The sequence below is a fragment of the Bison bison genome, unplaced genomic scaffold (genome assembly GCF_000754665.1).
Source record: "Bison bison bison isolate TAMUID 2011002044 unplaced genomic scaffold, Bison_UMD1.0 scf7180017864249, whole genome shotgun sequence".
In the NCBI taxonomy this organism is placed as follows: Eukaryota; Metazoa; Chordata; class Mammalia; order Artiodactyla; family Bovidae; genus Bison; species Bison bison.
In genome coordinates, this window is record NW_011494821.1 from 108,854 (window position 1) to 123,562 (window position 14,709).

At 57.7% G+C, this 14,709-nt stretch overlaps 2 protein-coding genes across 7 annotated transcripts in view; one reads left to right on the forward strand and one right to left on the reverse strand.

Annotated features, from left to right (window-relative positions):
* Positions 1 to 419: 419 nt before the first annotated feature.
* On the forward strand, positions 420 to 7,187 carry PLSCR3 (phospholipid scramblase 3). Of its 2 annotated transcripts, XM_010847326.1 has the most exons (8): positions 420 to 2,702; positions 2,915 to 3,091; positions 3,355 to 3,614; positions 3,729 to 3,771; positions 3,873 to 4,093; positions 4,368 to 4,529; positions 6,151 to 6,312; positions 6,507 to 7,187. In XM_010847326.1, the coding sequence occupies exons 2-8, from the start codon at positions 3,085 to 3,087 to the stop codon at positions 6,561 to 6,563; spliced, it is 912 nt and encodes a 303-aa protein (XP_010845628.1). In that variant the 5' UTR covers positions 420 to 2,702; positions 2,915 to 3,084; the 3' UTR covers positions 6,564 to 7,187. The 2 variants fall into 2 exon arrangements, with proteins under 2 accessions (XP_010845628.1, XP_010845627.1); XM_010847325.1 differs by lacking the exon at positions 6,507 to 7,187 and having other exon boundaries at positions 2,627 to 2,702; positions 2,911 to 3,091; positions 6,151 to 6,495.
* The window catches only part of TNK1 (tyrosine kinase, non-receptor, 1), an 8,319-nt gene continuing 774 nt past the window's right edge, over positions 7,165 to 14,709 (reverse strand). Inside the window, exons 1-13 of one of the 5 annotated variants that reach the window (XM_010847321.1) lie at positions 14,580 to 14,628; positions 12,897 to 13,061; positions 12,660 to 12,730; positions 12,341 to 12,532; positions 12,055 to 12,210; positions 11,655 to 11,938; positions 11,151 to 11,424; positions 9,671 to 9,765; positions 9,195 to 9,350; positions 8,777 to 8,856; positions 8,146 to 8,435; positions 7,968 to 8,063; positions 7,165 to 7,884 (exon numbers count right to left, since the gene is read on the reverse strand). In XM_010847321.1, the coding sequence (XP_010845623.1) occupies positions 7,771 to 7,884; positions 7,968 to 8,063; positions 8,146 to 8,435; positions 8,777 to 8,856; positions 9,195 to 9,350; positions 9,671 to 9,765; positions 11,151 to 11,424; positions 11,655 to 11,938; positions 12,055 to 12,210; positions 12,341 to 12,532; positions 12,660 to 12,730; positions 12,897 to 13,059 (1,971 nt within the window). In that variant the 5' untranslated portion in view covers positions 13,060 to 13,061; positions 14,580 to 14,628 and the 3' untranslated portion in view covers positions 7,165 to 7,770. The other 4 variants (XM_010847323.1, XM_010847322.1, XM_010847320.1 and 1 more) reach the window with 4 other exon arrangements.

Genomic DNA, 14,709 nt, shown 5'->3' on the forward strand with positions numbered 1-14,709 from the left:
ATGTTTAAAAGATTTGGAGAACCAATCAGAGGACAGCGAGGATACCAACAGAGACCAGCCCAGAAGCCACTGGGCTCAAATTCAGAACTTGAAACTGACCATTTCTCACCACCTCCATTGCTACTAACCTGACAGCTGGTCCAAGCCACCATCAAATCTCATCTAGCTTTTTGCAAGAACTTCCCTTGGGTTCCCTGTTGAATTCTCAAAAGGTTCCTATGTCTGTACCTCACTTCAGATGTGTGCTTGTGCTTAGCCACTCAGTCATGTCTGACTCTTTGTGACCCCATGGACTGTAGCCCATGGGGCTACAGAGGACCAGGCTCCTCTGTCCATGAGGTTCTCCAGGCAAGAATACTGGAGTGGGTTGCCATGCGCTTCTCCAGGGGATTTTCCCAACCCAGGAATGGAACCCTGGTCTCCCACATTGCAGGTGGATTCTTTACTGTTTGAGCCACCAGGGAAGCCCTTACTTCAGATATTCTAATGTAATTGAAATGAAGTAGGACCCAGCCAGAGGTTTTTTTAGTTTTGTTGTTTAGTTGCTCAGTCGTGTCTGACTACGACTCCATGGACTGTAGCTCTCCAGGCTCCTCTGTCCATGGGATTTGTTTAGATTTAATATGTATTTAGCCATGATACGTCTTAGTTGCAGCACCTGGGATCATCTATCTTTGTAGCAGCATGTGGGATCTTAAGTTGTGGCATTTGAACTGTTAGTTGAGGCACGTGAGATCTAGTTTCCTGACCAGGAATGAAACCTGGGCCCTCTGCTTTGGGAGCGCAGAGTCTTAGCCACTGGACCACCACGGAAGTCCCAGAGGTACTTTTTAAAGCACCCCAGATGATTTGAACTTGTGGCTAGGGTTGAGGACCACTCTTTCAATATGTGAATCTCATGTCTCCTCTCTGGCCAAATCCTCCAACACTTTGCCTTTCATTCAGTAGAAGCCAGTGGACTACAGGGCCATATGTGATCTGGCCTCCTGTGACCTCTTTCCTCCTCATTCTTTTAATTGCAGCCACACTGGCCTTTGGTTAATTGAACAAACAAGGTACACTTCTACCTCTGGGCCTTTGCCCTTGTCCCCTCTACCTGAAAAACTCTTCATCTAGCAATCTGCATGGCTTAATCCTCAACCTTCTTTAGGTCTGTGCTCAACCATCACCTTGGTGATGCCTTTCTAGTTCACCCTCTTTAAAATTGCAACTCCTGCTCACCATTCTCCTTTCCCTGCTCTATTTTTCCTTACAGCACTTGTCACCCTCTGACTTCTGATGTATTTTATGTACATTGTTTCTTCCTGGGGAGATTAGGAATTTTGTTACTTTTAAAAAAATGCTACATACTTTTTTTTATTGCCTGTCTGAAATACAGTAGGGGCTCATTAAATCTCCGCTGAATAACTGAATTTCTGTATGTGTTTTGGTGGAGGTTGGCGCATGGTTTGGGCCAGGTAGAATCTGAGGCACTAAGGGATACCAGGAGAGAGGTCTGGCACTTGGGTTTGAAGCAGATGATGACTGAAGCTGTAGGACCAGCCCAGAGGAACATGGACACAGGGACAGAGGAGCCGGCAAACCTGCTTCTCCCTATGTTCATCTTGCTGGGTGAGACCCCCATCTGCCTGGTCACCAGACAGGCAACAGAAGTCATCCTGGACTCCTCACCTCCGCATCTCACCTCTCAAGCAAGTTCTCTTATTATTGTCTAAATATAGCCAAAGTCTGCCGCTTCCCCTCTGTCTACACTATCACAGCTATCCCCTCCCCCAGACTACTGGCAACAACCCAGTCTTAGGTGCCTCTGTTCTCTACCACGAAGTTTAAATGGTTTTCTAAAATAGCTGACTTCCCTCCGTAGTCGGAAAATCAGTGGGCTCCTGCTGCCCTGGGGGGCCAAAGCCCAGCTCCCACAAGGCCTTCTGCGCACGTGGCCCCGATTCTTATCTAAAAGGGCATTTCTTGCCACTAAGCCTTTAGGCCCCTAAGGCGCAGGACCCCCTCACACCTCCTGGCCTGGGCTCAGGACTCCAAGCCGAGGAAATGGTGCCTGTTGGGCAAGGCCTGCCTGCGTCCGGGCTGCCTACTCAGCCTCCTGAGCCTCGCCTCTCACACGCTCGTTACTGACACTGTCTGGCGGCCTGTCGCGTGGCTGGGGGCGCCTGAAGGAAGTATTGTAATGGCAAAGTGTCCGTGTGGGTCACTGCTGCGTCAGGTAGAGAAGACGGGCAAGGTAGCCCCAAGGAGGCAGAAGGGGAGCCAGTAGCCAGTCGGAAAAGCCAATGGGTGAGAGTATAGGGTGCTCGGCTGCGTCAGCGAGGACCGAACCGCCCTCAGGAGGAGGAGCCTGGGGTCCAGCGCCGCGCGAGCGGCCCTCGCTCCCACTAAGGGTCACTGGTCACTCTCCGCCCGCAGAACTGGCGGGGGTCGCAGGTCTAGGTCTCACCCGGCTGCCCTCCCAGGCGAGCTTCAGCATCCGAGCGGAAAGGGCGGGGACGCCCGCCAAGCCACGGAGTGGGTGGCCTGAGCTCTGCGGCCCCACAGGAAAGCAAGCAGGCATTCTTTCTGCGCAGGCGCGCCGCTCTGGCCGGGAGGGGCGGGGCCTGGACGGGTCGGGGGCGGAGTCACCTCTGGGCCCGCCTCCACTAGCTCCTTGGGCCGCCGAGTGCTGGGCACCCGGGCTATTCTAGGGGCTTCAGGTGAGCAGGGGGAACAGAGGGGTCAGGAGACCTCTTTCGAGGTCGGGTCGTCGGTCTGACTGCAGGCCCATCTGTCCTGCCGTCTGCCAACAGCCGCCTACGCGGAGAATGGGAGAACAAAGGGAGGGGGCGGTACTGGGGCCCCTGCGGGAATCCAGGGTCCCAGCGCCCCCGCCTTGCCCGCTGACACTTTCGGTTTCTCCCCGAGTCAGACGCGCCGCCCTAGAGACCCTGGGCCGGCGCTGGGCGCAGCTGCCTCTCCGCGTTTGCCTGTCGGTCTCTGTGTCTGTCTTTGTGTCTGTCTGCTGTCTTCGAGCTTGCCTCCACTTCTAGAACTAAACCTCTGGGACACAGACATCCCGCGAATCCTCGCCCCTCTCCCATGGCAGGTAAGTGGGCGCAAGGTCGAGGGTCTCCGTTATCCCCCCACGGACTTGGTAGCTCGGTGTCAGACGCATCCTCCGGGAATGTGCTCGGACTGGCTGTGTGGGGCCCCTCCCTTCCTCCCCGAGAAGCCGCCGCCCTGCTCCCCCGCCCCATCTTTCTCATTCTCTTCTCATCACATTTTCCCCGCAGCCTCGCGGCCTGTGGGCCAAGGGGTAAAGGGATGAAGTCAGGGACCCCTTCTAACCTACTCTTGTCCCCCCCACAGGCTACTTGCCCCCCAAAGGCTATGCCCCTTCGCCCCCACCTCCCTACCCTGTGACTGCTGGATACCCGGAGCCGGCACTGCATCCTGGGCCTGGGCCCAGCCAGGTGTCCGGGCCCGGGCAGGCACCAGTGCCTGTCCACGTGCCTGCCCCTGCGCCGGGCTTTGCTCTCTTCCCCTCGCCTGGCCCTGGGGCCCCGGGACCAGCTGCCCCCTTCTTGCCATTGCCAGGGGTGCCTTCTGGCCTCGAATTCCTGGTGCAGGTGAGTGGGAGGGAGGGAGGAAGGAAGGAAGGAAGGAAGGGAGGAGTGGCAGGGGGGGGGCCAGGCGACTAGGCCGGCCAGCTGATGTCCGCCTGGCCCCCACTGTCTTTCCAGATTGATCAGATCTTGATTCACCAGAAGGCTGAGCCAGTGGAAAGTGAGTGGAAGGAGGAATAGGTTGGGCCTCATCACGGGGGCAAATAGTGGGCTCTGGGGCAGGCGCTGGTGTCGGAGCCTCAGCATGTCACCCCTTGGCAGCGGTCTTGGGCTGGGAGACCTGTAACCGCTACGAACTGCGCTCCGGGGCTGGACAACCCCTGGGTCAGGCGGCGGAGGAGAGCAACTGCTGTGCCCGGCTGTGCTGTGGTGCCCGCCGGCCCCTGCGGGTTCGCCTGGTGGACCCCGGGGACAGAGAGGTGCTGCGCCTGCTCCGCCCCCTCCACTGTGGCTGCAGCTGCTGTCCGTGTGGCCTCCAGGAGGTGAGTGGAGAAGGCTGAGCCCAGAGAGAAACTTGGATAAGGGGCTGGCCAGTGATGGCGGCAGAACTTAGGTGAGGCATGGGATGAGATCGTCTTCTGATTGGAGTTGGCCAGCAGCAGGTGGGATGGGAGGCCTAGTGAGAGGGAAGACAGGTGGTCTAGTGAATGGGGATGGGAGGTCTCATGAGGGGAAACAGATGATAGAGCTAGACTGCTGAGAGTTTGGGGGCCAGGGTACCTGGCTGGCAGTGATTCTGTCTGTTTCCCACTCCAGATGGAAGTCCAGGCTCCACCGGGCACCACCATTGGCCATGTTCTACAGACCTGGCATCCTTTCATCCCCAAGTTCTCCATTCAGGACGCTGACCGCCAGACCCTCCTGAGAGTGGTGGGGCCCTGCTGGACGTGTGGCTGTGGCACAGACACCAACTTTGAGGTATCAGGAATAAGGGGAGATTCCTGGGACCTTCATAAACCAAGGCATTCATGAGGCAGGATAGTCAAGAGCTCATTAATCCAAACCTGCTGTGATGCCTACCACATTGCTGGCTTTCCTCTACTCAAAAATAAGATGGACCAGGGTCTTATGAAAACATGGCTGAGAGGATTTCATCTTAAGGGCCAATGCTGATTGCAATCTGCAACCTTATGTTGAGGGAGAGAAAAATAATCTTAGGCCAGGCTGGATTTAGGGTGAAGGATGATTATTGAGTGTGCCTTGGGCTGGGCCCACATGGCTGCTGTGTGTGTGAGTTCGTGAGCCCAGGCCCTGGAACAAGCACTGATTTCACTTGTTAACATCCTGTGGCTTGCCTTGCCAAATGTCCACCCATCCACCCCTAGTCTGAAATCCAGGTGATGTCCTTCTTACCATACATTCTGGTCACCAACCTGGAGCCTAGAGAATCCAAGTGGTGACCATTTAAGAGTAAAGCCTGGGAAGCACCTCCTTTTCTAGAAGATAAAGGCACTTGAATACTTTAAGAGATAATTATATGTGTAGATAAGGTAGGAAACGACAGGTATAGTCTGGTAGACTTTCCAAGGCTTCTGATAAGGTGCTCTGCCTAAGGTTACTTTTTGAAACTGAGTCACCTTGGTACCTGGGGAAAGCTTCTTTGATAGGAACTCATTGGCAAAGAGATAATTTGGTGATCTCTGGATGGGAGTATGTAGACTGCATGGTTCTCATCAGGTCAGTCTTCCTCTTATGCAATATGAATGGTCCACATTTGGGGTTGTGCCCTTGGGACCACAGGGCTGGCTGGGAGAGGCCCTGCCCAACCTGGGACTGGTCTGCAGGAAGTGCCCCAGGGCTGTAGGATCTTTGGGGAAGGGGATGGGCAGGACATCACTCCAGTTCTAGCCACAGGAGAATGAGCGGAGGATAAAGTCCAGGTGGCCACTGTGAATTACCACCCAGATTGGCACGGCCTGTTGCTGCTGGGCTCAGAGAGGCCAGTGAAGACCCTGGTCCTCAGAGGCCACTTTCTACTGCCCCCTCCTCCCACTGGATGGACTTGTATCCACCCAGGATGAGGCTTGCATGCTGCACTAGACAGAGCCCTCACTACCTTGCAGATGAGAGGACACCCCTCTGGGCCATCTAGGAGCCTGGTTGGCTGAGCACAATCAGGCATTTAGCAGCCTCTTTTAGCCCCTCTGGCCAGGCTACTCTGTACAGGGCACAAACTGCACCAACCGTTGGTGGCAAGGACTTTGGTAACCAAAACAAACCTAGCAACTGGCCATCCGCTAAGGAGATTAGATTGTATTGTGCTTCTGTTTCTCCCAACACTGATGTTTAGTAATCATGGGTGGCCTTTCAAGAGCCACAGATCCAAGTTGCCATCCCGATTTTTCTTGTGGACCCACAAGGTAACTTCGGGTGGCTCAGTGTCCCGATGTCACATGGAACCCAAAGGCTTTGGGAGGATTCACTATGTGTACAGCCTGCACAGTTCATAACCAGGGACTGTGGAAGTGGGACTGGAGACAGATGAGATCAGGCACACCCCTTCCACGTGGGATCTCCCTTCCTCCCTCTTTCCTGCCAGGTGAAGACCCCAGACGAATCCCGCAGTGTGGGCCGCATCAGCAAACAGTGGGGGGGCCTGCTCCGAGAAGCCCTCACTGACACAGATGACTTCGGCCTGCAGTTCCCGCTGGACCTGGACGTGAGGGTGAAGGCTGTGCTGCTCGGAGCCACGTTCCTCATTGTGAGTCGGCGGCCCTTGCTCCTCCCCCAACTACCCCTTCTGCTCTCACTCAGAGGTTCTGAGTGCTTCTTGGCCTCCTGCTAGGAGAGGTTCAGGGACAGAGTCTTTAAGGGTTTGGGGTTCCAGACCTGGGTTGTAATAGCTGAGCCAGGCTGGCCCAGCCAGATATCCTGCTGACCATGCCCTCCCCTCAGGACTACATGTTCTTCGAGAAGCGAGGAGGCGCTGGACCCTCTGCCATCACCAGTTAGAGGCCTTCTCTGGGTGAGGAGACCATCAACTCAACCAGAATTCAGGATGGTCACTCGCCCTGGCCCCTGCTCAGAGGCAGCCCCTTTCCTCCGTGTACACTGCAGGAGAGAGACAGGGAAGCCTGAGAGGCTGGGGGCTTGGTGCCCCATCCCTCCCCTGCTCCCCTGGCCTCCTTCACCCGTGGCCCCTACAGAAGGGTATGTATGAGAGCCCTTCTCCTGCTACTTCCCACATCTCCAGTGGTCCCTCAGCATGCAGGCATATCGGCTTTCAAATGTTCCCTACCCACTTCTTCCCAATCCCTTCCAGGGTCTCTGCTCCAGATGAGGCCTTAGAATGCAGGACTCGGGTTTTCTGACAGGGCTGGAGGTGGGAAAGGCACCAAAGATGGCAGACCTGGCCACCCTTTCCCTGCATCAGCTTGGCCAATTCATTCAGCCTCAGACGATGGCACTCTGAGGGCATCCTACCTCCCCACTAGGGCCAGGACCCCAGTGCCAACTTCCTCTCCCTCAGCTGGTGCTTGCTGCAACTTCCTGTGCCTTAACCACCTGTTCCTTCCCTTGTCCCAGGAAGGAAGCTGTATCTTTTTATGTTACATTCATATAAACTTTGTAACTTTTTGCACAGTGGAAGATGTATGTGATAGGAGAGGGCAGGAGAGAGAGTTGGGTGTGGGAAGAGACAAAGGGAAATATGACAGCTGGGATGGGCAGGGTCTGGCCCATCTCATAATCCACACTGCCAAGATCATGTGTCCTTGAGTCTAAGAGAGCCCCTTTCATCACCCATGATGGCCCCAGACCACGCCAAGGCAGCTGAGGCTATATTCCCCAAGTCATCCAAGATGGCTGCCCCCACAGAGCCCAGTGTGGTAGCTGATGGCAGTTCAGGATGGCTTCTCCCGTGACCCAGAATGGCCTTGTGCTCATTTTCTGTAGTGACAGAAGCTTCCTGTGGGTATGATGTGGCACAGCTCCGCTCTTCCAAGTATGCCCTCTTGTTGGGCAGAGTGGACTAGATCCTCCTATGGCAAAGGGAGTTTGTGCCCTCAGAGGCCAAGGGGCAGGTGAGGAGACACCAGTGCCCGATGCTGGGCTCCTCCTGTACCTATCACAGGCCTGTTGGGACCTTGTTCTGCTTCTGCCTGGTCTCATGTGGCCAGGCCCTTGTTCTGTCTGGTGTCTGTGCCCAAAGGAACAAAGCTCAGGGCCGGGCCAGGACATAGCAGCTGGCGGCCGAGAGGTCCCACTGGTAACGCTCCAGGATGCGCCGGCAGTCCGCTCTGGACCAGCTACTGAGGTAGAAAAGCTGCTCTACCTGTGGGGGTGGGAGGATAGGCAGTTGACTGCCAGACAGCAGGGCCAGGAAGGGCGGGAACCAGGGGAAGGGTCGGACTTTACCTTGAGGTTCCGTATGGCAGAAACCACATCTCCCCCGGTGGCTCTTAGAGCAGCCTGGCACTCCTGGTGGGTGACTCCGTGCACACTCAGCTCCACCTGCCGGGGACGAAGCCTCACTTAGGCCCCTTCCCCAGTCTGTAGCCCCTCTGGACACCGGGCCACTTCAGGGAGACCTCACCTCCATAACCCTCCTCTGCAGCTCAGGGTCAGACAAGGGTCCTCCGGAGGGGATGGCGGCTTTGCTGGCTCCAGGTGCTCCTACGGGGTGACTCTGGGGGGATTCTCTTTTGGGCCAGGGAGGCCGCTCCCTGGAAGGCTGGGAAGAGCTGGTGGCCATGGGAAGGCGGGGTGACCGGCTTGGGGGTCCCTGGGGCCCAGTTCTGGCATGTCGAAGTTCAGGGGGGCTCGACCCGCCTCCTGTGGGGCGGGGACCCAGGGAAAGAACCGACTCCAGACTCTTGGAAATGCCTGCATATTTGAGAAAGAAACCACAACTTGAGAGGAAGCCCAGCTGCCTTCTTTCTCTGGCTATCTGTGCTGTCCTCGGGGTGGTCCTCTGTCCAGGCGGACCAGAACCCAGATGTGCAGGATGGATGCCCATATCCAGGCAGCCAGGGGGCCCAGAGAGCGGCCCAGGGCTGCAGGGGGGAGATGCTGCCCAAAGTCCAGCCAGCATGTCAGCAGGCAGAGGAAGGGCAGGACACGATAGGTGGGGAGATCACAGATACAATCAGAGCAAGGGGCACTGTTGGAGGGTGATTCCAGACCTCCTGGGAGACACCGCAGGCTGTCCCCACCGCCATGCCCACCTTTAGTCCTCTGCATAGCCACATTCCTTCTCTGGCCCCGAGCCTGAGGGGCATCCTGAAGCTTTGCCTTCCCTCTGTCCCTGTTGGAGAGTGTTCCAGCTCATTCTCCACCCCCACCCCAGAGAGCAGTGCCCTCCCCCAAAGAATCTCTGGGGCCTCCAAGCAGGCTGAGACCTGAGGCACGTCCAACCTCCCCTCCACCTTTACCCCTTCCCCTCCACCTTCCCCTCTCTGGGGCCTCCAGGCAGGCTGAGACCTGAGGCACGTCCAGCCTCCCCTCCATCTTTACCCACCTCCCTCCAACTTCACCTTTCTCCCCTCCACCTTCACCTCCCCCACAGGCTCCCCTTCCAGAAAAGTTGCTGGGCTTGGTTGGTTCCCTAGCCTAGCTCTGGCCCCAACTCTTTCATGTCCTTACCCATCTGCGTTTCTCTGGTGTCGCTCTACCCGGGCAGGGGTGCTTCTGAGGATGGGGCGGGTGGCTGGTGGGTCTACCAGTGTCACCGCTGAGGCTGGGAAGCTGCCCACTTTGAACGTGCGACCGTTCTGGCCCTTCCAGGTTGTGGAGTCAGGGCTGTGGGAAGAGGTGAAAGGGCTGGGAGCCAGGGGACAGTGGGGGCTGGGCCCCAGTCCACATTCAGCTCACAAGCTGTGCGCTACGGAGCCACATCTGCCTGGAGGAAGGGATGCTTTTTTCTCTTTAATACAAAAGGGCTCTATAGGCCAGCGGTGGCTCTAGGGGGGGAGGCCAGGACTGTGGTAGAGCGCTTGGGGCGGGGAGAGGAGGCAGAGGCCTGGGGTTCAAGGAACTGGGGGGAAGCTGAGCTGGGACCAGCATCAGGAGGGTTGGAAGAGTGTCCTCCTGGGGCTGGGTGGGAGGCATGAGACCCTCACCTGCCCTCAATGATAGTGATGGGGTCACCAGGCTCCATCCTCAGAGCACCGGCCTCCATGACCTCCCTCACACAACGTCCCTCAGGAGGCCAGGCCTGTAGAGACAGGAAGAAAGGGTGGGTGGGCTTATAGCATGAGTCACAAGGGTAATGTCATGGGAACAGAGGAGAGACTGTTCATGCACCCATCAAGCAAACCCCTACCAGGTGTGTCCTGGGCCCAGGGGGGAATGGTCCCTGTCTCTTGGTTGTAATCCAGTGGAGGCAGACCTGGATTCCATGCCAAGCTGGACACAGCCCAGGGGTCAGGAAGCAACAAAAGGGGACCCTGCCTCTATCTAGGGGGCCAAGGGGAGAGTCACCCTGTACACTTTCACTCCATACCCAGGCCCATCAGATCTGCCTCCCAAGCACCTCTGGGAATTCTCCACTTCTCTGTAGCACCACTGCCTCCACCTTCATCCAGACCTCTTCCTCTCACTTCTGCTTCACAGTCACTGCAGTCTACTGGTCTTCCCATCTTCAGTCTCATCCTTCTAATCCATTCTTGCACCACACCTGAGTATGTGCTATGCTAAGTCGTTTCAGTTGTATTCAACTCTTTGCAACCCCATGGACTGTAGCCCACCAGGCTCCTCTGTCCATGGGGTTCTCCAGGCAAGAATACTGGAGTGGGTTGCCATGCCCTCCTCCAGGGATTTCCCCAACCCAGGGATAGAACCCATGTCTCTTACGTCACCTGCATGGCAGGCGGGTTCTTTACCACTAACACTACCAAGGAAACCAGAGTGACATATATATATAAGGATGGCTTGTAACTTTCCTGCTCACAACCCTTACGTGGCCCCCAGATGTCCTCAGAGTTAAGGACTAAACTCCTTTAATGTTAGAGTATATAGTGATTTAGGGCACAGCTCTGCAGTCAGTGACTGGTGCAGCTCTCCATTCCTCCACTTCCTGTGTGACCTTAGGCAAATCACTTAAACTGTCAGTGTCTTAACTGCCCCCTCCCTAAGATCGAGCTGGGTTGTTGTGAGGGCTGAATGAGTAAAGATGCATCAGGATACATGGAGAGCACTTAGTACAGTATCTTACACATACCAAGCGCTCTCAGTGCTAGCACCGGTTATTTACCCTGTCTTATAAGTCCCTCCTTGGTGCGCCCCCAAAGTGCCTCTGCCACCTTGGTCACTGTACTTCCCCCTCCCACGCTGAACCTTTCCTCTGCCTGTCAAACACCCACTGCATCCTGCCGCTCTGGGCTCCCCTCTCTCTTCCCCAGCCCCCAGCCAGCAGAAACTAGACCCCAGCTGTCTCCCTGGGGCTCTGAGGACCCTAAAGGTGGGGAATGAATCTGCTCTATAGAGTCAGGTCCCAGACCCCAAACTGGGAGTCAGTATACATCCATCTTGTGCATGGGACCCTGGGAAAGGAAGCAGACGCAAGAGAGACGGGGTTTCCGGGGAGGCAGGAGCTCCCACCTCTTGAAGCAGCCCCTCTAGGTCGGAAAAGGTGGGCCGGTCAGCAGGGTGGGAGGCCCAGCAGCGCAAGGCCAGGGTGTAGAGGGCCCTGGAGCAGAGAGGAGGCTTGGGCAGGCGGGCTCGGTCCTTCTCCAGCCGTTGCAGGATGAGGTATGGCGGGACCCCGGCCCAGGGCTCCTCGCCCCCAGCGAACATCTCCCACAGCGTCACCCCATACATCCACACGTCCGAGGCAGACGAGAAAGCCCCGTGGCGCAGGCTCTCGGGCGCACACCTGCGGAAGCGGAGCTGAAGGGGGCCGGACGTGTGCGCAGGGTGTGCGCCCGGAGCGCCCACCTGCCACTGGGCACGCCCCCTTAATGCGGCCTGCCGTCCTGCGTTCCTTCCAAAGTCCTCCTTTCTCGGCCCTTCCAGACCGGAAGACTCCTCTAGTCCCCGCCTCCCTCAGAGGACCACCCCCTCGGCTCCTGCCCCGAGATCCTGCCCCTCCGCCCAGGTTCTCACCAGGCAAAGGGGATGCGTCGGGGCCCGCCCATGATGTAGCGGCCCCGGGCGCCGCCCAGCGGTCGCACCAGCCCGAAGTCAGCCACCTTGATGGTGCGCGGTGAAGCCAGCAGCAGGTTGCGCGTGGCCAGGTCTCGGTGGACCAGCCCACGGGCCCCCAGGTACGCCATGGCCCCCGCCACCTGCCGCAGGAAGAGGCAGAGCAAGGCCAGGCCCAGCGGGGGCGTGGGGGCTGGGGCCGTCAGACGCGCGTGCAGGGAGCCCAGGGGCGCCAGCTCCATCACCTGCAGGAACATGTCGGTGTGAGCGGTGGTCCGGCCCCATGAGACCCTAGCGCTCATTCTCCTGTAGCCCATCGGCCCGGGGACTGTCCCAGGTACCAGCGTCGGGGTTTGCTCACCATCTGCAGAGGCTGACCCAGTACAAGGCCGTGCAGACGCAGCACGTGTGGATGCTCCAAGTTCATCATGACAGACACTTCTCTCAGGAAGTCCTCTAGCTCAGTGCCCTCGGGACCTTCGGGACCCACCCGGAGGGACTTGACAGCCACTGGGACCTGGGCGTGGGGGGAAGCACCGTCAGGCACGGGAGCAAACAGTTAAGCCAAGGCCAGAGCAGAGAGGGCCCTCAGAGAGGGGGCAGCTGGCCCAAGATCCCAGAATGAAGTAGGCTCCCTGGACACTCACAGTCTGGCCGCTGGGTAGTGTCCACAGCCCTCGGTGCACCATGCCAAAGCAGCCGGAGCCCAAAAGCTCCCCTTGGCACACAGCCCGGTTTGGGATCAGACACTTGAGTCTCCCATCTGGCTCAGGGAGGGATGGAAGGCTATCTGAGGGTGGGGTGGTCTCCTTTTGCCCAGAGGCAAAGCCCCCAAGGATCTGAAACAAGGATGGGAAATCAAGTGTGTGGAACCCTGTTTACACTCTTCTCTGCCACTCAGCCTGCCCCTTACCCAGGCCTGAGCTGGCCCTGAAAAGCCTCTTGCCCCCACCCCAAAACACACACCTTGTAGACCCAATTCTTAGACTTGAGCCCCGAACGGTGCCTCTTCAGAGCTTCAGCCAGTCTACGTTGGGCTGAGGGAGGCCAGAATCAGAGGGATGGGGTAATGGGGGCGGCAGGGAGCAGGATGCAAGGGATTTACAAGCAAGAAGAAGGCTGGGGTGTGTGGTGGTTGGAGGAGAGTCGCAACTAACAGGCTGGGGAAGGAAACAGTAGGGCCTAGTGGCAGGGGACTCTCACCAGGCCGGCCCATGCCAATGCCATCCAGATCTTCAGCTCTTACAAAGTCGAAGTGCTCCGGCCGAGTCACGTTAAGCTCCTCCAGGATGGGCCGGTAAAACTGGGCCAGCTGGAGGTCTCGGAGCAGCCGCAGCAGCCACAGGGAACCCGCCTCGGGAAGCATGTCTAGAGGAGGGACCCCTGTGAGGCCCCGTCCTCCAGTCACATGGTCCAGGGTAGTCACCTGAGACACTCAGGCACCAGAGACATGGTTGCCAGTTCCACCCGCAAACCCTCAGAAACACTCAGGTACAGAGGGAGGGAATCTCAGGATCAGCCAGAAATCCTGCCCCTCATACACACAAACCCCACCCAGGAAGAACGTTCTCCTCACACCTAAGATTTTAGCACCTAGCAGACTTCAGGTGTGTGGCCCCGCTCTGAGATATGGCACACTGCCTGTACCCCCGTGCATGCTAAGTTGCTTCAGTCATGTCCAACTCTTTGCAACCCTATGGACTGTAACCCACCAGGCTCCTCTGTCCTTGGAATTCTCCAGGCAAGAATACAAGAGTGGGTTGCCATGCCCTCCTCCAGGGAATCTTCCCGACCCAGGGATGGAACCCGCATCTCTTATGTCTTCTGCATTGGCAGGTGGGTTCTTTACCTCTAGTGCCACCTGGGAAGCCCTGCCTGTACCCCTAGGCCACCCAGATATACTGCCTCTTAGACTTGGGGTGCACCCTTGTACACACCCACTCAGGTACACCGGAGACATTCTGATCCACCACATACACTCCAGAGATGCCCAGATACACTAACCACACTTCAGACACAGAGGTACAACAGACACACACATCACACCTATAGATCCCCTAGAGATATGATGCAAAAGACACCAGAGACACATGATACATGTCCACTCCCAGCTGAGGCATATATTAGCTGCCGCAAGACACCAGGCTTCCTGCCACGTACCCCTCACACACCCCCTTGAGACATGTTGAGTTTACTGCCTTCAAGATTCACCGGCCCTCACGTGTGAGACACCTAGGTCCACACAACACACAAGACATCAAGCTTTGGTGTCCACATGTACCTGAGATATGCCGGTAGGCTGCCCCCTCTGCCCAGAGTCATTGCCTCTTCCACACCCTAGGCAGCAACATGTGAAATCAAATCGGGCATTTGTGACGGGCGGTAAACCTCAGGTACTGCTCAGAGACACCCAGGCTGCCAGGTACACAGTCCCCTCCCCACCCACCTGAGCTCAGATCCCGAGACAGAGCCCGGCTGGCACACGGGAGTCCCAGGCAACTCCACCAGTCTTTATTCAATAAGGCTCTCGGTGCCGGCTGTCTGCGCACACTCTCCCTCACACACACCTGCCCCCCTCCCACCCCTACTTAGTTAAGCCCGGAGGAAGCGAAGGGCCCCAGGCTGGGTCCCGAGGGACGCTCGGAACTGGCGAGGAACCGCGGGCCACAGCAGGGGCGGGGGGAGGAGAAAGTTCAGGGTGCTAAGCACATCCGGACCAGTGGCCAGGTGAGAAGTGGACGGACAGCACGAGATGGGGGACAGGAGGAGACGTGGCCGCGGAAGAGAAGGACCGGGGAGGGGAGGCTCGCACCCCCAGACGCGCCCCCAAACGAAGGCCGCCCCGCCAGCCCGGCCCCCAGAGCCCCTGCCTCTTCGGACCCTCACCTGGCGAAGGCGGAAGCAGCGGCTGGGGAGCCGCCCAGGCTGCCGGGACTAAATCCCGGGGAGGGCAGGACCGAAGCCGCGGGGCGGGGCCTGGCGGCTTGGCCCGGGTTCCCCGAGGGGTGAGGTGGTG

What these genes read in the sequence shown, in the direction of transcription:
- PLSCR3 (XM_010847325.1), top strand. An exon ending in GCCTCGAATTCCTGGTGCAG is followed by an intron (nt 3,615 to 3,728) that starts GTGAGTGGGAGG and finishes CTGTCTTTCCAG; the next exon opens with ATTGATCAGATCTTGATTCA. An exon ending in GTCCGTGTGGCCTCCAGGAG is followed by an intron (nt 4,094 to 4,367) that starts GTGAGTGGAGAA and finishes TTCCCACTCCAG; the next exon opens with ATGGAAGTCCAGGCTCCACC.